Source organism: Falco peregrinus, chromosome 4, assembly GCF_023634155.1.
Source record: "Falco peregrinus isolate bFalPer1 chromosome 4, bFalPer1.pri, whole genome shotgun sequence".
Lineage (NCBI taxonomy): Eukaryota > Metazoa > Chordata > Aves > Falconiformes > Falconidae > Falco > Falco peregrinus.
Window position 1 is genome coordinate 57,616,565 of NC_073724.1, and position 24,747 is coordinate 57,641,311.

Below are 24,747 nucleotides of genomic sequence, written 5' to 3' on the forward strand. Positions count from 1 at the left end.
TTCTTAATCATAGATCTCATTTTTCAGGGAAAAGAGTGCATTTCTCAGACAAGAAAACATGACACCTCTCATGCCCGGAACTTCAAGATCCTACCATGCACATACCACGCAGGAGTCCATCTGTGAGATCTCTACCTACCACTCATCTGGTCTTTTCCCCTGGAGTCCCAGTAGAAAGGAGCTTCTGCAGAGAAACTTCAGTATCAGAAGTGCCATCACATCCCTGATAAAAACCCCAGAGGACTGTAGGAGAGATCTACCATGAAGAATATAAAAGACTATGAAAATTACATGAGGAATTGAAATAACATACACATATGCAGAACTCAGAAATGACTGTTTCTTGGACCAGTTTCTAAAAAACAAATACAAGGGTACATACAAGCTATATCTCATAGTCTTTTCAAAAAGGTGCAAGTGCCCTGTGTGTATTTCAGCATCAGCACATTTGCAGTAATAGTGGAAACGAAATGAGGGGGAAGAAAAGTGAAATGTTGTTTAGAATCTTCTGTTTAAAGCATGCCTCATCAATTATCTCTGCACACATTTATTTTGTTGAGAACAGTAGTGCAAACAAAACTAAATTGGACTCATGCTACATTATTGAACCAAATGATCATTTTACACACATTCAAAATATGACACGCAAGCTACTTCTAATCTGAAATGTAATCTGTTTTGTAGAGTTGAACATCCCATATACCATAAAAAGGTAGCACTAACTGTTGTTATGCCTAGTCCTGAGTTTTTTTATAACCCTACATAAATATTGAACCATGGCAAGTTGCTTGTGTTGATTTTTAAAATTAAAAACAAGTTGACAAAGATTAATCCACACCAGAGACTGTCACTAAAACAGCAAAGAGTCAGCTACAGGCTGATTTTAAATGAAAAAGGAAGTGTAGCTGGGATGTTAAAGACACAGAACTTGATATTATTACATTCACAAATTCCATATTGTTCTTGTAGAGGGAAAATGCTGAGAGAAAACCTGGCTGAAAACCTGAGAAATAAATCATTATTCCATGAATACTCTGGTACTCTTGAAATTCAGCACAAGAATGAGTCTTCCTTTTTCAGTGTGGGTGAGATGAATATAAAGTTTAGGTACAATCTTTTGCCTGTATTATTTTTATACTTTATAGAATTGGATAGGTGTGTTTGTATTTCACTTTCAGGCTACTCTATCAGAACATTCTACCTAACAAAAAGTTTAGAAAGGACTCCCATAGTGTAATCTAGAAAATCTGTAAACTGAAATTACATGTAATAAAATACCATGACATATAAGGAGAAGCTGGAGTGGGGAGAAATCTCAGAAACAGACATGAATGGAGATATACCCTGGCAAACGTGAAAGCTATTATTAACAAACTCAGTACCTCCCAAAAACACAGACAGTGAGACAAGCATTCTCAGTGTTTTTTTATTATTAAAGGTTAGTAGTTGAAAGAATTATCTGGTTTCACAAGAAATCTACACAGTAACCCTGAATTAAATTACAAGAGTGAATTAGGTTAGATGTGCAAACTTAATCCTAACTGGATGTATCTGCTCAGAGAGAAACCACAATCGTAACAAGCATCAGATGAATGTAAGTAGATCAGGACTGAGATAAATGGACAGCTTGCATTCTATTTATACTTGCACATTATGCTGCTGAACCACAGCTGCCAGTCCTTTATAACAATCTCTCTCAAAAAAACCCTAAAATAAATCCTAAAATCAATACAGAGCATTTCATAATTTAAATGTACAGTAAGAAACAAACAAAACAAAAAAAAATACCACAAGATACAAAATCAGGGTTTCAATATTCTGGAAGTGTTACTATTTAATTGTCAAGATAACAAAAAGCTTTTAAAGCCTAACATCTGTCCCTCTATTTTAAGTAAGCTTATACTGCATGTCAGAATTTCCTGAGGGCTAGCAACAAATTTGACTCATCTGCAAAAGAACAAGTTCCTCCATTAGCCATAGAAAATACTCAGAAAAATCACAGTGGATCAGAGAAATAACTAGAGGAGAACAACTCTTCATGACCAGCCAAGCAAAGTGATTTTTAACATCTAACAAGACAGCACTTCTGGTTTGTCCCTTAATGTAAGTTCTTTAACTTTTGAATGCAACTAGCAATCAATTTCAAAACTTCAGAGATGTTCCGGGAAAGAGTAAGGAAACTGCAGTTACACTGGTGACGACCAGGACATCATGGGAAAAGCCTCATTAGCATCTGATGCCAGTCCAAAGCTGCAGGTAAAGGCTACCACGATATTGGAGCTGATTAAACAACTGCCACCACCGGTCACTCGTTTACTTAAATTCCATTAGATAAAATGACCTGGCAAATGACAATTACAGGTTGAGCAAATCTATCAGAGGTATGAGGCCTACCTTTTTGATCAGAAGTGGAAGCAGGTGAAAAAAAAGAATCTGTTCAGATTAGGAAGGTCCTGGGAATTATTTTGCTCCTATGTTTGATACAAGCCAATGCTTTCACCCAACACCACCTCAGCTCTGTGTTCAATACCTGACTGCTGCTGCTGTGAGCACAACGCAAGGGAGGGAGATGACCACGGCAGGTGGTGGGCTTGTAGAGAGGGGATTTTTGCACCAAGAAAAGGAGAAAGTGATGGGAAACCTTTGAGTCTTCAGTCTCTGCTACCATAATTTCCTTCCTATGAAAAAGGTTCTCTGTTGCCATGTGCTTTGGACCCAAGGGATCCTGTGCTCAGCTCTCACGTCTTCTCTGTCAGACTTCAATTCTTTTCCACATTTCACAATCCTCCCTCTCTAGCCTCTTCATGAATGGGGTATTAATAAAGTGAAAGAGTTTTCGGTTGAGTAGCTGCTTTGAAATTCTTCTGCATGCACTGTTACACCAGCTATAAATTTATATGGCAGTAATCCACTCAGCACAAAAGAAACAATGCTATTAATACTTCACAAAGCTGGTATGCAGCTACGAGTAATACCTTTTAGGGCCTTTCAGAAATGCTGTAAAAATCCTTAGGCTGTTACAATTTTTCTCAGGCTACTTCTTAGGATGCAGCACAGTAGGTTTTCTACTGCAACTTTCTGAAATGACCATAGGGGTATAAGAGTGATAAATCACTTAAGTGTTTGAAGAAGGAGCTTTTCCTAATATTAATGAATACAAAGAATTCATGAATTGCTGATTTTGATCATCACTCATGTAGGCCTCCGGCAAAATAGGATTTTCTCCATGTACAGATAAGCATACTTAATTGAACTGAGATGAAGGGAGATACTGGTGGGCCATTTGACAGTTTACTAGAAAGTCAAAAGTTTTGGTCTGTTCAGAGTTAGTTTACCTCATTCTACATATCAGCTAGTCAGTTCTAATAGACAAATTTTAATTATACAGTCATAATTAAAGACATTCAAGCAAATAGTTCTAAACATGCAGTGAGAGAGACACCAAGGGTCTTTACACCATCTGGAACTGTAAAGGATGAGGACAAGTCCATGGTTAAATTTAAAAATGAAAAGCACTTTCACAACTAAGAATCAACAATTTCCTTCTGAAAATGTAAAACAAATGCTGTATGATATGCAGTTACTATGGCTGTAATTCTTAGAGAGACTGAGAAACTCATTCCATGTATAACGTCTTATCAGCAAGCACCAACACTGAACAGAGCCTCAATCACACAGGCACTTTGTTTGACCTAATGCCATACTGCTGCCACAGGGAGGATTCCTGCTCCCAGTAACGTCGTCCTCCTGCTTCCTTGGTGCAGGCGTTTGCATTTGTGCAGCCACATGGTGAATGATAAATGGATACGTTCCAGGTAGGACAAGGAGGACAGGGACACATGATGTGGCTTCTGGCTGAAAAAGTCAATAACCCTGGCATGTAACATGGTGTGTGGAAAGCTGCTGAAACCATAAGTACCTATTGATTTCCAGGTTAGGAATATTGTTTAAAGATTATTTCCTAAATGAGTACTGCAAGCTGTTCTTGTCTCTCTTGGAATCTTCAGCAGAGATCCTCACATGATTTAATAAAATAGCACTAATGATTACTATTTATGGCTATACCCTTAGAACCCAAATAAAGGCACAATGGGTAAATGTATAATTGGACTTATGGTCTCCACATGAATTATTACATCAAAATGTGTTGAAAGATACTGAAGATTTTGTTTATTATTTACACGAAGGAGAAACAGACGGGGATGAAATCATGGCTCCTCTTGACATAATCATATAATGTTGCAGTTTGAGTCCAAATCAGCCTCACACGGGGCACCAATTGTTGCCACACAAGCAAAACTAGCAAGCTGCAACAAGGCTTTACCATGTGTTAGATTCTACTGCCCATGCTGTTCCTCCATCCTTCAGATGCCAGACCACACTCCTCCTTGTCTCTGCTTCATCCGGCTTCATCCCCCTCTCCTCCCAGACTCCTCAGAGCTATCTAACCATTCAGCAGGGATGAGCCACAGCTACACATAGTCCATGTCAATCAAGCCACTGCCTCTGAAGCAAGGCCACAGCTGCATATTGTCAATGCTAATCAACCCACTGCCTTCATTCCTCTACAATATAGCATGAAAACACTGAGGGAAATAAAATATTGTTAGTATGTATGCTACTGAGAAAGAAAACATCAAGACATTACACATCGTAGCTTATACCTGAGCAGAATTATTTTCCTGCATATTCTCTCATATGAATAAAGCCTGCAAAGGCTACAAAATGTCAATCCCCATAGCTGTAGAGCTGTACAACCAAAGGTCAATTCCGGCCAACAGCCAGTTTTTGGTCTCATTTGTTACATTTGGATCCACAGATTATTTTTTTTCCAGACAATCTAAATAATGCTTCTCGCTTCTCAGTTAAAGACAGCACTATGCCAGCAGTTTCTTTTTGTCCTTTCTTTATACAAAAGAAATGTTACACAGGCATGCTCTGCTGTCCAGCAAGGAAGTGTTCCTGAAAAGTGAGACCATTAAAAACATAACCCCATTGCTTCACTCTTCATCTTCAACTGACACAATCAATCCCAGTTTGTTTGATGAAGATGATGATGACACTGAAAGTGCAACTACTCAGGAAGAGGAGCATGAATGCTCATGCTAAAAAACCGATACTGGGGACTTGGTCTCAGGGATGAAGCTGCTGGGATCTTTGAGGAGGATGATCTGCTCCAGAAACCAGGCATCTCTTCCAGGTGACAATCCTGATCCTGCTTTCACCATTCCATCCACCATGCCATATATACCGTCCCTGTGCATTTAAACTACGTATTCTAGTCCCTGCACACATCCCATCCTTCCCACAGAAAAGCTGCTTTGCTCTACAAACAACCTCCAGCTTTTCAGCTGGGTGACTGACAACAGTTAGCAGAGCTGGGTGTTCAATCAGCAGCAGCGGAACTCCAAACCCAAGGACAGATTTGTCTTGTGAACCAGTCCTTTCATTGTGCAGTCAAACAAAAATCATAAACTTGGTCACAGGAGCAATCTTTGCTCAGCTTTGTGATGTGTAGAAGCCACCAGCACCAGGTAGCTCTATTAGTAATGTACAGGTCTGCGCAGATTATTTTTTATTTGTATTCTTAAATACAGGCAGTGCATCTGGAAAGCATCATGCATAGTGACCTTCCCCATCAGAAGAACATATGGAATTCCCAGATACACCCCAGGAGTGAGAAGCAGGTAGGAAAATGAAACAGAAAAGGCACAGATGCTGCAGTTCATGTTAGAAATACACAATAATAAAGTATTTTAGAACTTCCCAGCTGCTCTCAAATCCAAATAAATCCAAATCAAACCAAAGTTATATCAGGGAAAAGGCTGTTACTGAGTGCAGCAAATTTGCAGAATACAGGCTTAATTATAATGTATATAGCTCTTCATCAAACCATGAATTATACCATGCAAGCTTCCCTGCATCAGACTTCACTGGTAGAGCACTCTGCTTTACAGCTACATCCCTGGACTTTGCTGCTGTCCTGGATACTTATAATATCTTATAACATTTCCCTATGTACAACTGTGTGATTATCTTCAAACTTTAAAAACCAATCTGTGGAAACTACTAAAATGTATAGTAAAACAAATAAAAACCCAGTAAATAAGTAAAAGAAAAAACTGGCAACTATGAAAATTAACAAAACCAGATTATTTTTAGTAGTAAGACCTAGAAGCCTTCATAAAGTCACTGTGTTTTGATCTATTAAAGATCAATTTAGAGTGAGTAGCAAAATTTTTTGCTCTGCCATGGTGGCACTGGAAAGCCTGCACGCTTTGCTGCAAAGGTTTTAACCAGTGGGAAAATTTTTAACACTGCAGGCTGCCATCAAATTCCACCAGCCAGCCTGGTAACAGGTCCCATGTGCCCTGTTCATGTACCCAAGCATGTAGGACACTCCTGGAACATCCTAGAACATCTCCACCCTTGGAGGCATTAAAGACTCAAACTGAGCATGTCCATAATAAGTAGATTGGCTTTGAGCAGGTGGCTGGACTAGATGACATTGCAGAAGTTCTTTCCAATCTAAATTATTCTACAATCATCTTGTCCTTTTAGCCCCCTCACTGTTATCCAGTTTTGTTCACTGCTTTGATTCCCATAAAGAAAAAGGGAACCATTTTTGGTGTTTAATTTATATGGGTTATTTCAATTTCCCAGTGAATTCATAATTCAGCAGAATTTTATCTTCCTCATTTTAGAGTTATGTGAAGAAGAAAAATGGTAAAGTAAAACATTAAATTATTTAGAAGTTGTACACACAGGTAGGCAGATAAATGGTGCAGCATTATAAATTTAACAGTTATTAGAAAGTACAGAAACTGTAAGCATGATAGCCAAAGTCCTTTGTTAAAGGAGAGAGTAGTCGTCTTCAATTCTGTGTTAATTTTTTTAGACATTAAGTAAGAGCCAAAGCAAATGTATTTACGGTAGATCTAAAGTCTGTATGATCTTCAGAGCTACCAGAGTAAGCAGTTTCTGGCTGCAAATGAAGGAATGAGGCTCCATTTCCCTATTGGCAGAATTCTTCATAAAAGGCAATTAAAGCCCTGCTCCATGTTTTAGCAGGATGGAATTGAATAAATCACAAGTGTGCAGAACTTAAAAATGCTGGCAGCTGATTAGGTCATCACAAACAAGGAAAATAAATTATAAATTCATTTGTAATGAGTGAACAGTGCTATAAACCAACAAACAGATCCTAAATCCTCAAGTCTCCAATTACCAACTCTATTCAGTTTGCTTAAATGTAGGATTATGTCTTCTTATTTCTGTGCTCAAGAAATAAAGCACTAAGAAATAGTATTAAAATGGCTTAATTTTTATACAACTCCAAATAATTTCTACACATGATGAAGGCAAATACAGCAAACAGAATTCCTCATGATTCAGCCTTTCTAAATGTATTTACTGTCTTATAAATGCAGCTGAACATCTTTCAAATAAGATTTAACCAGAAATAGGTTTGAAAAATGGAAATAGTTTGAAGTACCATCCTCTGAGTATTTACGACAAAGTAACCATGATAAAGAACAAAATATTGCTTTTTTTTTGTCCTGTAACTCCACATTTTTCTTGACAAGTGATTTAAAAGGTACTTTAAATATTTTCTTAATGTCCATATATTTTACACAAAGACCATCTGTTAAAACTCATCTGGCTATCCGGCCCCCTCCTCCCCCCCCAAATGCACACAGACAGACATAGGCATTTAAGGATTGGCTGAACAAGATCTCTTTTCTTTGCTGAAGGGGCCTCTCTAACAAAGGACCTGGGAAAGTAGTCTTTATTTTAGGCACCGGGTGATGCAATCTTTTATGGCAGTGAAGATTTAGGATCCACTTCCTCTGTGTCCTGACAAATAGCCACATCACTTAACCCCGCTATATTAGCATCCTTCTACCCTCTGTTTTTGACAAACTGTTATAGCTCGTCACCGATTTTAAGTTCAGCAGGAACCCCTTTGAGCACCTAATACAAGCTCCACCAGACCCAGAAGGTAGTTTTCTATCCACAACATGTGTTAAGCTCATAAGTTCTGGTGTAACGACAGCAAGAGGAAAGGGTAAAAGCACCTCCATCCTCGGGGCTTGCCACCACTCTCCAGAAACACTTAATCTGGCCGGCAGCTCCCTCCTTTCCCTGAAGCAAGCCCCTGCCTCCTCTCACTGGAAGACCACCAGGCGTGGGAGGCAGAAGGGCCCCCAGCAGAATAAATGCAGCTGCTGGCACAAGGTGGACACAGGCCTGCCAGCTTGGGGGAGGCTGGTCAGTGAGACAGTGACATGAGGGGAATGGAGGCTGGACCCACGTGATGGAAGATGTTGGGCAAAAAGTCATCTGTTAGTGGAAGCAGAGACTAGGAGGTGGCCAGACTCAGTACATGGGAGACTGTGGAGGAGCAGCAGGGACGGAAGGAGAGTGAGGGCAGAGGAGGTATGGGCACTGGCAGAGGTGGTGTAGTGTGAGGCTGGGTGCAGCAGATAGACCTCAGGCAGGAGAGCAGAGTAGGGACGTGCTTAGGACAGCAGTGATGAGGAAGCAGATGGCCAAGATGAGAGTTAACTTTGAAGGACTCATATGAGGAGATGAGAAGACAAAATAGCTCTGTCATGCAAGGGTAACTGCTCCTGGCTTTACCTGAACACCCAAGCACTTGCTGTTCAGTGCTGGCTGACTGACACTTCAGTTCAGGTAGCTGTTTTGCTGTAGCATATTAAAAAACCCAGACAAGCAAGACTTGGGACCATCCCATTCACGGCGTATGAATGAAGAAATGTTCCCTACTACGCATGCAGAGATAGAGGGGGACAGAGAGCAGTGCACACAAGAAACAACCTAATTACAGCTTGTTTTGAGATCACAAGTATTGATTGTTTAGGAGCACAAATTTTAACAGAATATGGTAAAACACAACACCTTGGTGAGTTACCTAATCTTACAGATGATGAGCAGACGAAGCAAAAAATGCAAGGCCTGGGAGGAGCGAACATTCAGCAGTCAGACAAGCCTAGATGTACCCTGTTTGCTTTTCAGAGTATGTTTTATGCCTCAAATCCATGACTTCAGGCTCCAACTGAAAGAAGAAACTTGAGAGCTTGAATATATTCTCATCAAACTACAACACAAGAACTGACAGCATATGCCAAGTAGGAAGTGTAAAAATATGTATTTCTCACATTAACTTTGCAAGTATTATAAAAAAATAATAAAAGTTAATAACCAGTAAATTATCAAAATGTTCTCAGATAACACTTAAGATAAAAAATTCAGCACTGCAAGGTAAGTTTATTATGACTATAGACTCCTGAATGGAAAAAAGAAATATCTAACAAGCATGTTTCACATCAAGGCTAGTAAAACAGCGCCACATAATTGGGTTTGTTCCTGGTCAAAACAGAATAAATGGCAAACCTTAACAATATTTGTAGCTCTTAACAGATGGCTTGGAAAAAATTCAAGAAGGTATCTTAGCAAAAAAAACCACCCCAAAATTACTTATAGTTCTTATCATTAGAGTTGATCACTTACATATATTTAAAAGTTGTTACTGATACAATGTATGATTTGTCTCTACTTTAGTTTAAGCAATAATGCTTTTCAGATTCTTTTCTCCCATTTAATTTTGGATTCAGCTAAGGCAAGACTGAAAATCACAATTGATAATATTCACTGAACCAGGAAGGAAGAGAAGCTTACTGGCTCACTAAAGTAACAATAAAATATCAAACTAAAAGTTACACTTTTAGACACAATACGTACACTCACCTTTCAGCCTTGTGCCTTCCCAGATCACCCTCCTATTGCAAGTTTGTCTCTTTTAGACACAGTACAAGGTTCAGATGCAAAGGGAAACACACAGTAAGTCAATCACTGGTTGCACCTGCCTCCTATTTACTCCCTATGTGAGTTAAAAATGTGGTACTTGAAGAAATTCCAGTATTGGTTTCTACATACTAGAAATCTGAATTTCCCTCGAATTTCTAACTATGCAATTGCCATCTTCAGTCTTCTGAAAAATATTGCTTGAGGCATCACATATTTGCTTAAAAGGCATGAAAAAATTTCGCAAAATAGTTTGGATAAATGGTGCCACAAAAAAAATGTAACTATTGCTACCTTTTAAAGCAGTGAAATTAGATTTTGTGTAAAAACAAATGGTACAGATATCACATCTTAAATTGCAGCAGTCTTCAGTTACAGCCAGGGAGAGAATGAGCAAAAATGTCACGTTTCCAATTCATGCAACATGGAAGAGTAGCAGCCTGATACTACACCCACTGAAACAAACTCCAGCGTAATTGGTGAGCTCAAAATTAATTAACTTGAACCCTGACAGAAGCATGCATCAAGAAGTCAAAAGTCTCAATCCAGAAATTTCTGCAGAAATCAAGTACATACAGTACTGTAACAAACAGATCAAGAAGTATCTCTCTGCTTTGCCAGCCAACAAACCAACAGCCATAAAGCTCTAGCACAAAACACCCATTTCAGATTTGAAGTTAACTAAGACAAGTAGACTTCTAAAGAGAAGACTGTACTTAACTCAGTAACCCAGGAAACACAAATTATGGGATATGGTGACAAAGACCAGGAGTTTCACTGTTTCTCCTCTGGATTAACTGCAGAGCACTAGTGAAGGGACAGTCATACCACATCCATGTTCCTCCAGTGCCACAGCCATGCGTTCCCACTTCTGCCCTGATTATCAGCTCAAATGACCACAGGGTGAGGCAGGACAACCCACAGATATGACAGCAACCACTTCTCTCCCCTCCACAAAGAAAAAAGCAGTTTTCTGTTGAATCAACAAATTCAACCACTTCAATGGTTCAAACAATTGCCAGGTACCTGTCTCTTGCTGGATGCAAAAAGAAACCATGAGAAGCAAAAGTCAAGGGAAAGAAAAAAAGTATGACCAACTCTTTCTTCAACAACTTAGTTTCACCAGATGGCATGTGGTTTAAAAATGCATTTTAACTTTAGCCAAGAGTGATTAACATCCACAGATGGCTCCCAGGATGGAGACTGTACAGCCCCTTCCAGATGCAGCTCAGAGGAGTTAGCTTCTGCACTGAAGGGTGTTCAGAGGGCACTGTCCCTCTCTACTTACCACAGCAGGCGGCTCAGATCATCCTCACTAGATTAAAATCGGCCTGTGCAAATTCCTGCTTGTAGTAAAATGCCATATGAAATAATTTTCTCTATCTAGGTATCTGAATTCCTCAATTAAATGGAAGCAGGGCTAAGAGAAACGATGGGCATATTGGAAGCATCTTTTCCCTGCACTGTAACCTGAGTATTTACTAGTGCTTTGGCACATAGCTCCTTCCACACCTAGATGCTCTCTAGAGGTAGGCTGGGAAGATATTTCACAATAAATGCAAACAGGTCGGAAGGCCAAGACTTCCAAAAGAGCAAACTTCATTTTGCATAAAGCCAAACACGGCCATCATTTTCCAATATTCATAATCAAGTACAGTATGATACTACGCTCGAACTCATGAAAAAGTATATCAAATACTAACACTACTTTTTAAAGAAAGTGTAAAGTTGAATTCAAGAAACTAATTGCTCTTGCCCAAGCAATTGATAGCCAGATAGAGCAAGTGCAAATTACATGACAACGGGCTGAAAAGAATGCATAGTCTCTAACTACAAAATGGAGTTGATTCTTCACACAGGATAATCTTCCCAACTGATAGATTTTTGAATTGCACAGTGTTGGGCTATTATTTCAGCATGCAAGCAGCTCCGTTACTTCTTCAGGTATGTTATATTTTGCTTTTCAGTCACACATCCTATGACATAGTTTTATAAAACAGAAAATCAGGTTCTTTCTGTAACTTATTATGCTGGCTCTGTCAGCTGCCTTCAGAAAGAATCATGATTTGTTTCTTTTTCCAGCAAAGTCTACTGTATATATATAACAATACCATTTTGCTAAATACTACTAAATCATAAATTTCCAGCATTTTTTCTTAACAGAAATTTTTTTGCTAGATGGAATTATTTTTGGCCAAAAAAGAAAAGTTTTTTACAATACACTTTTCTCAGCAGTTGGTTGAAATTTTGCTTTTAGTACTAAAACATACTACAATCAATTCCAGTTTGAAAAAATATCTCCAAAATCTGCTTTTTTTTTTTTTTGGCTGATAGCTTTAGCAGAAAACTGCCTTCTCATTACAATCATCACTAAAGCTTTAATAAGGAAAACATTCTAATCCACATACTGAGGGCAAACCTAGGGCGAAAGATGTGCTTGCAAAGTTGTTTGGGACCAACTGTTGTCAAAGAGCTTCAAAAATAAAAAACTTTATTAAAAGTAGTTGTTTTGGGGGTTTGGGTTTTTTTTAAACTGGCTTAATATATTAGGTGGCAATAATGTGGTTTATTACTAGCAGTCAAACTACTGCCTGACATTAGAAACTTTAGTTCAGGGAAATTGCCATTTTGTTGACATCTAGCATCTGTCAGAGCCTAACAAGTGAACCAAGTGTTGGCTCTACACCATACAAAACCACAATTCTGCATTAAGCATTGTGAAATTTGGTATTTTATGCCATTTCCAATCAATTAATTAAAAAAAAAAAAAGAAGTTACAAAGATGAAAACTAAAACATTGGAGCAAAAATACTATTTCATATCTTACTGTCCATAACAGCTTCAGTTGCTTACTGAGTGAAGCACCAGGTGAAGGACAAGACCGGGTAACAGACCCGGATATCCAGGTTTACCTACAGCCACAGTCAGACGCCACACAGGCTACGAGACACGAGGGTGACTGCTGTTACCGGGGCTCCCACCCTAGCCATGCCCTGACTTTATCAGGGGAGGAGATGTACAAGTGCCAAGCCCTCCCTCATCCTGCTCCCTTCCATCCCAACCCATTCCCTAGAAAAGGAAACTGAGGTCACTGAGCTGGGCAGGAACCACAATAAGACTCTTACCTCTGCAAGCAGAGGACCAGACCTGCCAAGCGATACTGTGGGGCACATAACCCTTATTCCCCCAAATAAGAGCAGGCACAGCTAGAAAAACTGCTTGAAGCCCACTGACAGTACTGTGCAGTGATGCGCCTGACCTTATTTCTTGCTAGGAGTGTTCCTTCCTCATCAATTCCACCACACTTGTCTGATGTTTCCTTTTTTGCTGTATCAAATACAGATAACAAGTTACTTGAGGCAGGGAATTGTCGAGAGCACTACAGCTCAACCACAAAGGGCTTGGCAGGCCGTACCCAGTAACAAAAATAGAGCAGAGCAGATCACCAGCCTTTAAAACAAACACAGTTCCATTTAGTCACAGTTTAATAACTTACTAATTCATTGCCTAATGTATTATTAGCAACACACTTTAAAAACCAGGCTCTGACACTCAAAAAATTCCTTTCTAAAGGCATAATAAATAGTTCAAACTACGCTTCCCCCCCCCCCCCCCCCCCCAAGTATTTTTGAATGCAATGGTCATGTTCAAAGCATGAGATCTCCAGTATTAATGCTGCTATAAAATTAAATCTGAAACTTTTAGTAACTTCTTCCTGAGTATTTCATGACTGCAGTAAATTGTAGTCAGTGCAGCTGCCTGTGGAGCACTCTGAGCTCAACAGGATGAAGGGCCCCCGACAGCCAGGGCAGCCCCCCCAGACCCGGACAGGCAGTAGGGCAGGACCTGCAGGGGGGCAGGCTCTGCAAAGCCCTGCCACAGCACCCAGTGTGGCCCAAGCTCCCTGCACAGGACAGCAGCATGCTCACAATAAGGCTTGTGAGGCCCTGCAGAGGCTAGTGAACAAAAATAGCCCCCGAACGACTAGCTCACAGCTGATCTGCTGCCAGGAGCAGGAAGCAGAGAGAAAGGTTAGGAACAAGTGGAGAATGGGTGTACAAGTTGCCATGTTTCCTTTTCTTCTATGTGTATCTTTAAACCTGAATACTACATATTGCATTTTCTCCCATTTAATGTCATAGGGCTAACTTGCTATACCAGCCACATATCACATCTCACATGTCATGGAAACTCGCAGACTGGTTGTCAAACAAGCAAGGCTGCCAGTCCAGGGTGGTGGTGATACCTGAATGAGCAGGAAGGCTCCTCTCCCTTGTACCACCACCTGCTCCGGCTTTCCTTCCTGGGCAGGACGCGCACCAGACAGCCACTAGCAATGCTGCAGCTCAGGGAATGCCCATGTGCAAAAGGTCAGGAGCTACTTGATGGGAAAGGATGGGAAAGGAACTCCTCAGGGAATGTGGGGGAAGAGGAGGGGCTTCTCTGTAATGCAAGTGCCAAACGGTAACACCCAGATGCCTTCCTGCCTTGGCAGCCGCACACTGGGCCTGTCTCAAATACCTGTATTTCCCCTCAAACCACTCTTGGATCTCTCTAAACTCTCACCCTCCTTAGGGGATAAAAATTTAAATCAATGCCTGCTCTCACCAGCTGTGATAAGGTTTCCCTGCAGCATCATATAAATGTCAGGCAGTCTTTAGTGAATTCAGTTCTAGACATTACTCTAGAAGAACCATCAGTGGGGGTAAGAGGGTGTTTAAAAAAGCCAAAGCCCAGAGTAATTCTTCTGTTTCCATGTTTTAAAAGGCAGATGGCAGGATACAGAAAAGTTTGTTTCCAGTTTTCTGAAGGCTGGATGAGAACTGTTAGTACTACTTTAACTTATGCAACTGCTAAACATCCTGTGCAAAATTAACAGTGTTTAACACATACCTTCACCCTCCTGATACAAAATGCATGGCAGCCCTCTGTGCCATCCAGCTTTTACCATCCAGCTTTTTAATTCCCTGTCAGATCTTAAAATATGCGAGCAATTGCTTTGAAAAACACCTCCACCTGCCACACTGAAATAATTTGTCTTCTATCTTCATACAACAACAGAAAGAAGCTGTTTCTATTAATATCCCTCTTCTGCTCTGGGCTGTATGCTCTCAAAGCAATTCAGGTATACTCTCTTCAAAGGAACTGACTGAAACGATGACGGCACCAAAGTCAGCAGCAGTTTGCAATGTCCTTGAAAGGCAAGTAAACCATGAGCTGGGGGTAAGGAACACTGAAGAGACTCAGCAGAAGGAAATTAAGAAAATATACAATTAGAAAACTCAGAATGCTACGTGTACGTTGTATTTTTTTCTTACCTTTACTCCATAAATTACTTCACAAGTGATTTGTCTGGTGTGGAAATGATAATTTTTTTCTGTAAGCTGCTGATACCATTTTGAACACCATCAACAACTTCAATGGCTTCCTTTTGCTCTCTCCAATGTGCTCAGATGCTTTTTGTCTCTCTTTACTTTCAAACCTCTAGTATCAGAACTTCAAAGTACATCCCACGGGTCACTTGCAGCCTCAGCAGCCTTTGCACAGAACCTAAAATGGGAATTTCTGTGGCTGTCCTTGACAAAGCCAGCTGTGCCAGGTTCACAGCAAATGTCTGAGTCCTCAGCAGATCTGAGCTGTCTCATAATTAGTGCCTGGCATATACTGAAGCATGAATTAAGTAATGATAATGAATTTTCATCACTCTTGTGATTCTGTGTACGTAGGTCATATTCCCTCATAATTATTAAACTTAAAGCTATTGTGTTTCAGACACTGTATCATGGGGGCTCCAGCTTCAGGTCCTACTAAATGACTACCTATGAGCAAAACATACAGAAAATCTTTTTATACCGCCTTGCTTCTGCCAGCTTTCTATTTTCATCCAAGCCGCACAACCATACCCACCTGCTTTGCTTCTTTACCCCAGCTTTCTCCTTCTCTCATCTTCTTCCACCATCAATAGCCCTCAAAGTAAGCTGGGAAAATCCCTCCCTCAAACACAAACGTGCTTCTTTCTCTACTTTCTTTCACTGAATGTTTGTGTGGGAGCTTTTATTTTCTTCTGAAGTATTTTTACAAGAATAGACCATTTTATATAAATGTACTTTGCCATTACAACTATGCTGAATGTTTGAGTAAAGCGTGTCAAAAAAGTGAAATGCTAAGTAAAGAAAGCATCAAACTGCCTTTGTTAAATCCGTTGGGTAATAACCACCAAATTACAGACTCAGCTGGAAGCTGAAAACAAAACCCAGCAGAAGAATTACCCAGTGTTTGGACAAAGGAGTGCATGGTATATGGCAGCAAGAGGGGACAAGACAGGTAAGTTTTGCCTTGCCGCAATCTGAAAATTGAAAATGCTGAGATAATGGAAATAGGGAATACCCAATTCAATTACAGATACTTGGTGGCAACAGGATACAGAGCTGTGGGGAACATCAAAGTTTGAAGTTTGGCAGGGCCTTTCCACAGCAGTTGCTTCAGGAGGCATCATGCCTGAAGTAACATACGTAAGGTAAACATGGAAAGAGGAAACAAATGAGTCATGCAACACGCTGGTTCATTTCGTGTACTCCATAGGCCAAAAGCTGATGCAAGGCTGGGTTTTCAAAGCCACTGTTGAAACCCAGGTGTGTGATGAGGTAACCTGGACTGACCAGCTAAGTAACACAGGCCAGCATGGAGCGACAACCAGCAGCCCAGGGGAAAATACTGACCAAAGGAAGCTGCCTTACCCTGTGTCCTCAAAGGGATTTAACTGCCTGCGAGCCCATCACACAGGCCCCTCCCAAGCTCAAACACCACCGGCCTTCACATGAAAACAGAACCATTTGAGGATGGGTATCACAAGGCTTCTCCATTTCAGCTTATTCTCATGCTGAAACCCACAGCCAGTTCCACCCTTCATGTGACCAAGTTTAACATCTCTCCATTGTACCAAAAGATCCATTGTGCCCAACTCCCCACTGCTCCAGGGAACCATGTGAAGCCCAAAAGCCACCTCCGTGACCCTGCTACATGACAACTCAAATAGCACTTTCCATCGGTCATCAAAAAATTCAAAGCACTAGTACAAAATCTCAAAAGCCACAAAAAGACGAGCACAGACAGATCAAGAATATAGCCAATATCCAAGATTGCTGTAAGTGAGGGGATGTCTTGTCTGAAACTGCCCAGCAAGTCAACCTCCAAGATGATGATCCTGTCTCTACCTATGCCCAGGACGCTGTGCTTATGCTGACTGTTCCGCAAGGCTTGAGTTGGCTGCACCCACAGTACTGTTAAAGGCAACGTTAAAGGCCAGTCTACTGGACAGTTTGCCTCAACCACAAGGCCTGCATTCCAACGTGTGGTGAGCCAGGTGGCTCATGCTCAAGCTATGCAGCTACGTGGATAACTGGAGAATTTAAAGCAAGGTCAAAATAACTAAGATAGCATTGCAGGCTTACCTCAAGAGTCCTACAGGCGATTAATCCATATAAAAACATCCAAGATCATACTCTTTCTGTCTGAAATAAAAGCATATCTGGCTGGTATTTAATAAGATAAGACAAAAGAAACAATGAAACAAAATTAAAGTGTGTTTGCCAGATGTTGTAAAACAGCAGACTCAAACTTCCAACTGAAATGCACTGTTTCAGATATTGAAAACCTTAAGAAATTGTTGGGTTGACTCAGAAACAACAAAGTCACCAATAGCTTGCTTGATCTACTTCGTTAAAGGTGAATGACTGGAACACCTCCTGCTCCCTGGCTTTGCTCGACACACGAGATTAGAGCAAACACCTTGAAGACAATGCAGCCTGTGTTACATATTACACCCGTCCCTGTGCGGTGCTGTTCCTTTTCTCCAGAAGTTCCCTGTTATTTGATATGCACAAGGTAGCCTTGCAGCTTGGCTCTCTGCAGCTGTAAGTGTGGCAGGCAGCTGTGCCAGGCACTCTTGCCAAGGAAGTATTCTGAGTCACTGTGATAATGAAAAGGCATCAAAGCAACATGTTTTTTTCTTCTTTCGTATCACTAAGGACATATATATCCAGGCAGGGCTTTCTTGGCTCTGCAAGCTTTAAGTATATATATCCAAAGTCCACAGACTGAATGAGAGACTGACAAAAACGCATCCTGCAGTCCTCTGAAAAGTCACTCTAAATGTGCTGTCATTTACTGTTTAATGCCTATTTTGCCCCAATCTCCTGTTCATTTGTTGAAAGATATCTGCAAAGAATGTAGCTTTCCTACTGTAGTTCAGCAACTGCCATTAAAATCAGTGAAAGACTGGGATAGATGATATGATAAGTGAGGTCACTGACAATCCCAAAAAGTATAAAGTCAAGTCGACATTTCCTTTTTTCTTTTTTTTTTTTTAATATATAAAAAATAATCCCCACTGAGCTGAAATGTTTTGGGATGCAATTTTAAGTAACAATACTTTGGTTAAAAATAAAATTTAATCAACTTCCATGTTGATCAAAACATTTTTCCTCAGATTACCAAAAAGGCAGCTCTAATAAGTACATGACTGGTACCAATTCTGAACTTATCTCCCAGGAGCTTCACTAGGTTCAGCTGTTTCAATAGTAAAATAAAGATTTTGATTTAGGCCAATATAAACTAAGAAACAGATGCCATGTAGGTGCACAGAAGCCATAATAGTGCACACTCATAGAAAATACAAGCCATCCACTTCCTAACTGCTTAATTGTGTCTGTTTCAACTGCAGCTCCCACCCTTAGTCTTGAAATTTTAAACCTCATAACAGGAAGAGCATGCCTGCTTTATACCCTCTGGCCTGGGAAATCGGAGGCCTCTTTCATGGTTAAGCTCAACATGGGGGCAGGAAAGCTGAAATGAAGGGCCAGCAAGCTAATACCAGGCAGAGGCATCCCCCACTGCCATTAAATGCCACCTGGGTGCAGCGGACTTGCTCACACCCTGCAGATTTCCGAGCTCTCAGCCGCATCTCTTCAACTCTACCAGCTACACAGAAAGCTAACAAAGTCGCCAAATAGTAATTTAATGCCCCTTCATGCTCAGACCTGCCTGCCTGCCAAATTAACACACACACAGAGTACTCTGCCACACGCAGAAAGATTTCTTTCGGTTCTCAAACTGGAAAATCAAGTGAACCAAGGACAGATCCCTACAAGAGTAAGAAAGAGCGGGCAAGCTCACAAGAGAGTAGGAACCGGGAGGACACACTGAACAAGTCCTTCCAGCTGCCCACAACTTTATGTCCCTTCAGTGTGCCTGAGGGTATCCCCATTGCACTTTGCAGTAAGCCAACTCTTTCCACTGATATTGGGCACTTGGAGGTGGTATGTGAGTTCATTCCTCCTACATCTGTTTCTAATTTGTTAAGGCAGGTGAGCCAGCCTTTAAAAATGTCAAAAGCCTGCCTGTCAAGACAAAGCCAGGGAAATGAAGTGTAAAGTTTTGGACCAAATTGTTTGATGACAGAAAATCTCGAACTACTGAAAACTGACTGAAGCTGAAATAGCCAAGGGATGTTACCTGTACTTAAAATACTAGCACTGCATACACATTTACTAAGGAACTACACACATGTTTATCTTTGATTTGCAGATGTTACTTCTTTTTGCAAAGTGCTAAAATTTTGTTCAGGGAGAGGAAACAGATGGTACCTGTAATAGTGGCACCTTTCCAAGGTGGAAAGAAACCATTAGTGGGCTACCACAAGATGAGGCTGGGAATGCCAGATTTGTATTGCCTGTTTGCATGAATTAGACAACACCATCACTGCAAGGCTTCCAAGCTCAGTGCTGATGCAAACATGAGTAGTGACGGACAGAAAGAGCTGGTGCCTTACTGCTGTTTCTGTACCAGTCAGAGCAAATGAAGAGTTCTAAACAGAAAACCCACAGCATACAGTAATATGGACAACGTATGAGGTCCCAGACCAGAACTATTTATAACTACTTATAACCTCTGAGCTACTGTTCCATGGGGAGAGGAAGTTCTGCCCATAAACAGCAATTTGTGGAAGAGGGTCTAATGTAAAACAGCAACAGAACTGAAAAAGAGGAAAAGTAAAAAATATGGCCAAATGAACAGAAATTATGCGATTATCTGTCAAAAAATAAAGATGAACAAAACCAGATTTTTATAATTTTTTTAGTATCAATAATCATTTCAGTTTTCCTAAAAAAAACCCTCACAATTCTAATAGGGGGGGGGGGGAAACCATCTTAGGCAGAAATAGAGAATGTCTTTACATCACTTCTGTCTTAATTTAAGGATTTATATGCAAACAGGGAAAGCAACACCCAGGTTATCAAAGTCCAGGAGGGCATTTGATAGAATGGAAGTGACCATGACCGGGAGGACTGAGGAGCGTATGTGGGAAAAAACAACAGAAGATGTCATGGAACTGTTCTTTTAAGTTGCTGGAAGAAGGCAAGGCACGAGGTTATTTTGAACTGTGCAGCAGGAGGCAAGAGGAGGAATATGAAGAGGATGATACTGTTAAACTAAAGAGCACGATCTTAATAGCTAAATATGTCCAGAAGCAGAAAACAATGTATCTGTGAGGTGTTGGAGGATAAAGCCAAGGTGAGCAAGATAAGAAATAATCAAAGCTTTGCTGGAGAAAGCTGTCCAGTTTTGTAAAATGTATCAGAGGAAGGCACTTGAAGGATCCTGTCAGAGGATCACATGTTCAGGAGAGAGTAAGAAGTCAGTAATTTACTACAGAGGCTGGGAGTGTGACCAAATCAGAATTTAGTCAGAGCACAGGGAGCTGAAGGACAACTGTGGAAAGTGCTGGTGTGGTGGTGAGGGACGAGTAGCCCAGAAAGGATGTGTCGGCGCCAGACGGACAGAGGGGACTCACTAGCGGGGAGAGCAGACACAAGCAGAAAGGCTGTTGTAGCAAAATGGCAAAAGATGAGACAAACCCAGATCTACCATACCTAACCTTAGGCATTGGGGAGATGCTAGGTTAGGAGCTGAGCTACTCCAGCCTTCTTGCCCCCTCACCCTAGTCAAGGAAAAGACAAGTGCACCTCAGAAGGTGGAAGGACTTCCTTACTGAAAGTGCTCCCTTCTCTCCTTTCAGCGCACATGGATTTTAGGGGAATTCCTCTTCTGCCTTGGATGCTTAATACTACCAGGGATGAATCTTGGCCTGCCTGCAGTATCATTAGGAAAAACGAGTGAAGGAAGAGAAACAGTCTTTTTCCCTGGATCCTGCAAAAGAAAAAAACCCTTGATGCCTGAAGGTGGGGAGCTGCACTATGGGGCACACCAGGGGAAGGCTCTACATTTCAATTACTCCTAAGCAGGATGCTATTGAAAAATGGGCTTGGAAAAATCCTGCACAAGATCTTGGGCTGTTAAGGAAATTGCTGCACACAAAAGGCTTCCGAGTCAACAGAAAGACAGCTGTGAAGTCAGACAGTAGATAATATGACCCACAGACAAGAGTAAAGGCCAAGAATGGGAGGCAGCAACAGAGAAATGGTCTAAGCAATCTGAAAGGAACAAGGGGGGGGGGGGGGGGGGGGGGGGGGCGGGGGCAGGGAAGGAAAAAGGGAAAACTGAAAAGTCACCTATAAATACAACCATTGGTTATACAAATGAGGTGCCTTTGGCTTGGAAATACCCACACAGGAATTACAGAGAGGAAGAAAGATAAAGAGAAGGGGAGGAGAGGGACCACCTATATCAACATGAACATGAAATTGGCTGTAAAGTAACAGCTGCTTTTTTGGAAAAATATGCAAGTTTAACAAGCTAAATATCAGCACACAGTCAGAGCCTGCCGGCAAGTGTGGAAACAGCACTCAGAGCCGCTAGTGGTTTACATGAAGGTCACAGTGTACCTACATCTGCACAGCTGAAAGACAGGCAGTGTCATAGGCAAACCAGCAAGCCTACTCCCAATTGAAGACTACTTCAATTCAGGAAGAAAAGGCTCCCATATTCCCAACCAATTCTACCATCCATTATTAAAATTTATCTTGCCTCAGAAAAACTACTAGCAACAATTTTAAGGGAATAGATAAAGTAATACATGAATTATTAAAATAAACTGCAAAAGACAGTATGCCCTAGCAAATATCAGGCTGTCTTTCTTCTTAAACATTTGGGAAATCAAAACACGTAATGAAACAAATATTCATACATTAAATAAAAACATGTTTTGAAAAAAGGAAGATATTCAAGGGAAAAGTATATAGGAAAAACAAGGAAGCAGAAAATAGTATGTATGGTGACCTTTACTTGTAATTTAATGCTTGCTCTCACCAGATTAAGTCTCACTTTTCTCCCAAAACACATGTTATTAAGAAGGTAAAATACCTACTTCCCCTATTCCAGGAAAATTGATGCAGCTAATCTGTTCATTTCACATTTGTCATTTAATCTATCTGTTCATCCAAACACAGCATCAGCCATCTTGCTAATTATCTCCTCATAATACACGGAAATTGAAACAGCTGAAAGTCATCCTTAGGAAACAGGACTAGGGAAATGGGAAGAAAAATTCCAAGTTTTGATACTGCAATGAATAATACCTTAAATATTCTGTATCAGCAAAGCACCTATTTGCCTCAGATAATAAGAACATGCAAGACTTCTGACATCTGTCAGCAGACTAAGAAGGGGCAAAAGAAACAGGTTCAAAGGATGCAAAAACATCTCTTGTCTTTACAGGTAACTTTTTATCTGAAATACGTTTACATCTCTGCATGAGCAACAGCCAGAAAAACACTCCTAGATCTAGCCACAAATCATCTTATTGTACACTGCTGTTTAGTTCTGGTATTGAACACATAAGTGTTTACATTTTCAAGAAAATCTCTCAAAAAGCATAAGAAACTTTCTACAGTGCTAAAACTATTTTAGCAGACCTGCTGAAATTTTTAATCCATACAGATGTAAAACTACATTTACCACGATTAATGCATTTAACTCTTCATTTTCATCAAAGTGCAATTTAGACCCACCCAAAATAATGGCTTGCCGTGCTTTACACTTAGCCAAGCTCTTCATTGCTTTATAATCGACCCATTCCGCTAGGCAAATCTGTAATTCCCCCCACTTCTTAGCTATAACTGAGTCAGACATAAAAAAGGAATCAAGACCCATTTAGAGTATTTGACTGGGCTAGCAGCTACCTAAAACTATTCAAGAGGACCTTCTAAAGCTTGCCTCATGAATATCTAAGCACTAAAAATGTTAATTAGCGTTAATATAAACAAAAGTTTAACGTGGTGACAAAAGCTCTCAACATTTTCTTTCCTATTAATGCAAACATGCATAAAGAATGCTAGTCAGATTACCAGGATTTTCTGTAAATCCTACAAAATCACTAACAGCATCCACACAACACATTATTTAAGACCAGCAGCTCCTCCTACCAGTGCACTGGGAAACCGCATTTGATCTTTGCATCAGTTCTTCTAGGGCCATTTCTTCAATTTTCAGCCAGCATCTCATTCTCTGATAAAACAAAAAGAATCCACAGCAAACATGCTTCCCCCTCCTCCAGGAACGAAGGGAGGAGGGCGGGGGGGAAACCCCAAACCAGACCACTACAGCAGTGCTTCGCAGCCCTGCATTTCAATTACTCCACACAGATCCCCTCGGCACAAAGGGAGGCAGGAGTGCACGTTCCCTTCTGGCAGTGCCTGGGTGAGGCGGGCGCTGCTTGAAGCCAGAGCCGTGAATGTCAATGACAGCAGGACCGCTTCAAACTTCTGTCCCCTCCTCTGCGTATGGGTTTGCCCGCAGTGGAGTCCTCAAAGGCCAGAATTAATGCAAAGCGTTGATCAGCCGAAGTACCGCCGGTCTCTCCCAGCCTGCAGCAAGCGCTGGGAAGGGCTGCGCTGAACTGACAGCACAGCGAGGGGACGGGGAGCAGCCGGAGCTTGCGGAAAGCCTCCCGCACACGTGAAAGCTAGGCTCCTTTCTACCTTCTTGCCAGTTTGCTGCAGGGTGAGGAGCTGTGCAGGAAAATGCCTTCCCGCTGATAATGCCAATGCTGCTCCGCTCTCACCACCTCGCATGATGCCCTCTCTTTTGGTTTGCAATGGTCATTTTTGAAGGCTGAGGACTTCCAGTTCCCTTTAAACATGGAAATAACCACAGCCATCTTCCACCTCTTTGGAGGAGCTGGACCGCATAAGTGTTGTGCCACAGTAGTCTCCGCAACTCCACAAATTCCAGATTTCCACAAAATGTGTATTACCACCTTAGGCAAAGGTGTTTTAGAGTCCAGATCTGCGGACCCCAACAAGGTGTATGAAGTAGAGACATGAGAACTGCTGTAGAAGGTAATTAGGAAAAGGAAACCTAAGAGCCAGTAAACTTCTATTTGCTATAGAGGGTACACCACCACTGGAAAACTTCTAGGGATACAGAAAATCCTGCAAGACTGAAAGCCATACAAAGACTCTCTGTACAACTGGTCCTCATAATTGCATTTTCAGTGCTTTTATACAGACTGTTTGACAAGTTTAGAACTATGACACTTTTAACACTTTCCTTTTTCAAGATTCTCAATGCCTACTAAATCTCATTATTGAAGTGTTTTTGCTGATGGTCGGCTGAATTTTCCCAGTCATCTAGCCATCCTATTCGTTTTAGCTGTGTTCTCTTGTATTTTAGCCATTGAAATAAATATATAGTTATCTATGGCTAAAAGAAAAAGTGATGTTTTCTTGTGTGCTTAAAAGGACTGCATTATGTTATTTAGGATAAAGATTTTCTTACGGATTACATACAGCAGGCAAAAAGCAGCAGTCCTTCCTAGAAAAATATGTGGACGCCTATGATGGCTTGTTCATAACTCTCAGTAATGTTACGGAGGGCATGAACTAAAAAAAAAAAAAATAAAATAATATTTTAAGAGGACCCATCAAACTAGCTGGGCTTCCTCTGTCAATAAAATGAATT

At 40.9% G+C, this 24,747-nt stretch overlaps 1 protein-coding gene across 6 annotated transcripts in view; it reads right to left on the reverse strand.

Moving 5' to 3' along the window:
- The window catches only part of MCF2L (MCF.2 cell line derived transforming sequence like), a 163,762-nt gene that overhangs the window by 105,337 nt on the left and 33,678 nt on the right, over window positions 1–24,747 (reverse strand). The window contains exon 1 of one of the 6 annotated variants that reach the window (XM_055801162.1): window positions 23,211–23,450. The exons of the other annotated variants lie outside the window; for them this stretch is intronic. Coding sequence (XP_055657137.1) covers window positions 23,211–23,289 — 79 coding nt within the window. The 5' untranslated portion in view covers window positions 23,290–23,450. Of the gene's footprint in view, window positions 1–23,210; window positions 23,451–24,747 lie in introns of those variants that run through there. 6 annotated transcript variants of the gene reach the window in all.